Below are 4,414 nucleotides of genomic sequence, written 5' to 3'. Positions count from 1 at the left end.
GTATGTGTGAGGGGGTGAGGGGTGTGTGTGTGGGGATGGAAGGTCTGGGGGAATGGGTGTGTGTGTGTGTATGTATGGGTGGGTGGGGGGGTGAGGTATGTGTGTAGGAGTGGGGTGCCTGTGTGTGTGATCTTTTCTATGGTAAGTGATCAGCCTCATGGGTAATGCAGGTACACAATCCGAAATCCAAAAAAGCTCCAAATTCTGAAGTCGTTATCATGACATTTTCTTTTCTGTATAAGATGGTTGTTTGTGCAAACGAGTGACCCAACTCCACCCCAACTCGACCCCCGTCACTCAGATGTGAAGATGGCAGTGTTGCCCAGCACTGGCAGGTGTCAATGGTGTCTCAGCCCTCGTACTGGTCAGATGTGGGTCTGCTGTTTGGTAAGACTTTCTATACATCACTGTGAAAACATCATTTATTCTGGAATCCGAAAGATTCCTAAATGTGAGAAACAACCGGCCGCAAGGATCGGGTAAAGGATTGTGTATCTGTATTTCCTGGACCCGTCGGAGGATTTCAATGATGGTTCTACCTGTCGTGCCAACCAGCCCCACCACCCCCCTCCCCGGCGCGTACCAAACGCTGGCGGAGTTCGGGTTTGCTTGCGATTTCAGCTCCTGTATCCCTTCCCCTCGCGCGCTCTGACACTCACTGCGGACGCTGATTTTAAAGTCACACTTGCGACACACGACATAGTCCTCAGGCCCGGGGAGCACCAGGATCGTTCCGCACTCGGGGCAGAAATCCGGGTCACACTGGAAACAAGAATCGGCCATCGCGGGGGTCTGCGGAGATCAGAAGAAAGGAACATCGAAACATGCTCCGAGGGCATGGTGGGGCAGATCCAGAGGGGTCGTTCGCGTTTGTGGGAAAGTCTACAACCAGAGTGGAGTAACCTTGGAGTTTGGGGCGACTGAGAAATGTCTTCCGTCAGATGATAGTGAACCTATCGAGAGGGCTGTCGAAGCTGAGCTACTACGTATATTCAAGGCTGTGGAAGATTGACTTTTAATCAGTAAAAGAATGAAGGGAATCTCGAGGGAAGTGAAATTGACGATAAAAGGTTAGCCATGATCGCACTGAATAACACAGCAGATTCGATGGGCGACTGCTGCACCTTGGGCTCAAATGGGAAACCACCTTTTATTCTTTTCAGCAGTTAGATCACCCACTGAAGGTGAAAACAGGATGCTCCTACCTCCAGACGCAGCTCGGCAATGTGTAAAAAAATTTGAGCACAGAAATTGACCATGCGCAGATTAACACAAATCCCAGTGTGGCCCTTCAGGGGTGGCTCGCTGTCAGAGAGTCATTGCTGAGGGAGTGCCGCATTGTCAGAGGGTCAGTTCTGAGGGAGTGCTGCACTGTCAGAGGGTCAGTACTGAGGGAGTGCAGCACTGTCAGAGGGTCAACTGAGGAAGTGCTGCACTGTCAGAGGGTCAGTACTGAGGGAGTGCTGCACTGTCAGAGGGTCAGTACTGAGGAAGTGCTGCACTGTCAGAGGGTCAGTACTGAGGGAGTGCTGCACTGTCAGAGGGTCAGTACTGAGGAAGTGCTGCACTGTCAGAGGGTCAGTACTGAGGGAGTGCTGCACTGTCAGAGGGTCAGTACTGAGGAAGTGCTGCACTGTCAGAGGGTCAGTACTGAGGGAGTGCTGCACTGTCAGAGGGTCAGTACTGAGGAAGTGCTGCACTGTCAGAGGGTCAGTACTGAGGGAGTGCTGCACTGTCAGAGGGTCAGTACTGAGGAAGTGCTGCACTGTCAGAGGGTCAGTACTGAGGGAGTGCTGCACTGTCAGAGGGTCAGTACTGAGGAAGTGCTGCACTGTCAGAGGGTCAGTACTGAGGGAGTGCTGCACTGTCAGAGGGTCAGTACTGAGGAAGTGCTGCACTGTCAGAGGGTCAGTACTGAGGGAGTGCTGCACTGTCAGAGGGTCAGTACTGAGGAAGTGCTGCACTGTCAGAGGGTCAGTACTGAGGGAGTGCTGCACTGTCAGAGGGTCAGTACTGAGGAAGTGCTGCACTGTCAGAGGGTCAGTACTGAGGGAGTGCTGCACTGTCAGAGGGTCAGTACTGAGGGAGTGCTGCACTGTCAGACGGTCAGTACTGAGGAAGTGCTGCACTGTCAGAGGGTCAGTACTGAGGAAGTGCTGCATTGTCAGAGGGTCAGTATTCAGATGAGGTGTTAAACATCTGTTTGGGTAGATACAGAAGAGATTTTCATGAAGAACACAGAATGGGGATGCATACGAATATGAGAACTAGTAGCAGGAGTAGGCCGTCTGGCCCTGTGAGCCTGCTCCACCATTCAATCACATCATGGCTGATCTTTTTGTGGCCTCAGCTCCACTTACCCACCCTCTCAGCGTCACCCTTAATTCCTTTACTGTTCAAAAAAATTATCCATCTTAGCTTTTAAAAGCATTCAATGAGGAAGCCCCAACTACTTCGCTGGGCAGGGAATTCCACAGATTCACAACCCTCTGGGTGAAGGCGCTCCTTCCCAATTCAGTCCTAATCTGCCCTCCCTAATTTCGAGGCTGTGCAGAAACTCCCTCCATACTTCTGTCTTATCTATTCCATTCGCGATTTTACACGTTTCTATAAGACTCCCACCTCATTCTTCTAAATTCCAATGAACACAATCCCGGTCTACTCAATCACTCCTCATAAGCCAACCGCTCCCCCCACCCCCGGCTTCCCACCCAACTCTGGAATCAACCTCATCTGCACCCCGTCTGGTGCCAGTCCATCCTTTCTCAAGTAAGAGGCCAAAACTGCACGTAGTACTCCAGGTGTGTCCGGGTCAGGACCCTGTAGAGCTACAACATAACCTCCCTGCTTTTAAACTCAATCCCTTTTTTGCAATGAAGGACATAATTCCATTCGCCTTCTCGATTACCTGTTGGACGTGCCTCCCTTGACAGCTGGCTCCAGCACTTTTTTCCCCAGGTTGAGCTTAACTGGTCTATAATTCCCCACCTTTTGTCTACCTTCCCCCCACCCCCCCCTTTCCTTTACAAAAATTAAACAGCTTTGGGTCACATGTCCCTTGACCAACATTAACCTCCCAATGTCCCCTCAGAGGTGCAGGTAGTTTAAAGTTTGTTGGGATCTTGCCGTGCCCGCCCCACCCAGACTCTCTGCACACTTGCTTCCAGAAGGGTTCTCAGTGGTGGCAGGCGCTACACGAATGCAGTAGTGATTTTGTTGATTTTTCTGTCGCCTTCTGCATCATTCCCCTTCCCCTTCCCCCCCCAAATCCTGGGCCCAAGTCAAAGCAAAACACCTCCCCAAAAACGGAGCCCGAGGGAGCGCCTGCCCCCTGAAACCGAATGGGGAGGTAGGTCACACTCACCTGCGGCCCAGCGCTCAGGCTCCGGCCACGGAAACAGGAAACATCGGCGCCAGCGAATCAAGGCAGCCGCCGCCGACAGCGCCGCCAGGAGGACGGGAGGAGCCGCCGCCGACAGCGCCGCCAGGAGGACGGGAGGATCCACCGCCGACAGCGCCGCCAGGAGGACGGGAGGAGCCGCCGCCGACAGCGCCGCCAGGAGGACGGGAGGAACCGCCGCCGACAGCGCCGCCAGGAGGACGGGAGGAACCGCCGCCGACAGCGCCGCCAGGAGGACGGGAGGAACCGCCGCCGACAGCGCCGCCAGGAGGACGGGAGGAACCGCCGCCGACAGCGCCGCCAGGAGGACGGGAGGAACCGCCGCCGACAGCGCCGCCAGGAGGACGGGAGGAGCCGCCGCCGCCGACAGCGCCGCCAGAAGACGGGAGGAACCGCCGCCGACAGCGCCGCCAGGAGGACGGGAGGAGCCGCCAGGGACCAATATGAATGTAGACTGCTGTAGGGGGTCTCAGTGACCAGGTCTATCAGGGAGATACAGTGACTGCTGCAGGGGGTCCCAGTGACCAGGTCTATCAGGGAGATACAGTGACTGCTGTAGGGGGTCCCAGTGACCAGGGCTATCAGGGAGATACACTATCTGCTGTAGGGGGTCCCAGTGACCAGGTCTATCAGGGAGATACAGTGACTGCTGTAGGGGGCCCAGTGACCATCAGGGAGATACACTGTCTGCTGTTGGGGGACCCAGTGACCAGGTCCATCATGGAGATACACTGACTGCTGTAGGGGACCCAGTGACCAGGTCTATCCGAGAGATACACTGACTGCTGTAGGGGGGCCCACTGACCATCAGGGAGATACAGTGACTGCTGCAGAGGGTCCCAGTGACCAGGTCTATCAGGGAGATACAGTGACTGCTGTAGGGGGCCCAGTGACCAGGGCTATCAGGGAGATACAGTGACTGCTGTAGGGGACCCAGTGACCAGGTCTATCAGGGAGATACACTGACTGCTGTAGGGGGGCCCACTGACCATCAGGGAGATACAGTGACTGCTG

The 4,414-nt window shown here is 55.0% G+C and overlaps 1 protein-coding gene across 3 annotated transcripts in view; it reads right to left on the bottom strand.

The window, feature by feature from the left end:
• The window catches only part of polr1h (RNA polymerase I subunit H), a 10,379-nt gene extending 6,909 nt beyond the window's left edge, over nucleotides 1–3,470 (bottom strand). The window contains exons 1-2 of one of the 3 annotated variants that reach the window (XM_043678035.1): nucleotides 3,365–3,470; nucleotides 660–792 (exon numbers count right to left, since the gene is read on the bottom strand). In XM_043678035.1, the coding sequence (XP_043533970.1) occupies nucleotides 660–783 (124 nt within the window). In that variant the 5' untranslated portion in view covers nucleotides 784–792; nucleotides 3,365–3,470. Of the gene's footprint in view, nucleotides 1–659; nucleotides 793–3,150; nucleotides 3,256–3,364 lie in introns of those variants that run through there. The other 2 variants (XM_043678037.1, XM_043678036.1) reach the window with 2 other exon arrangements.
• Nucleotides 3,471–4,414: the final 944 nt, after the last annotated feature.

This window comes from Chiloscyllium plagiosum, chromosome 37 (genome assembly GCF_004010195.1).
Source record: "Chiloscyllium plagiosum isolate BGI_BamShark_2017 chromosome 37, ASM401019v2, whole genome shotgun sequence".
Taxonomy (NCBI): Eukaryota; Metazoa; Chordata; class Chondrichthyes; order Orectolobiformes; family Hemiscylliidae; genus Chiloscyllium; species Chiloscyllium plagiosum.
Note: the sequence above shows the minus strand (reverse complement) of the source record. Positions and strands in the feature narration are given on the sequence as shown.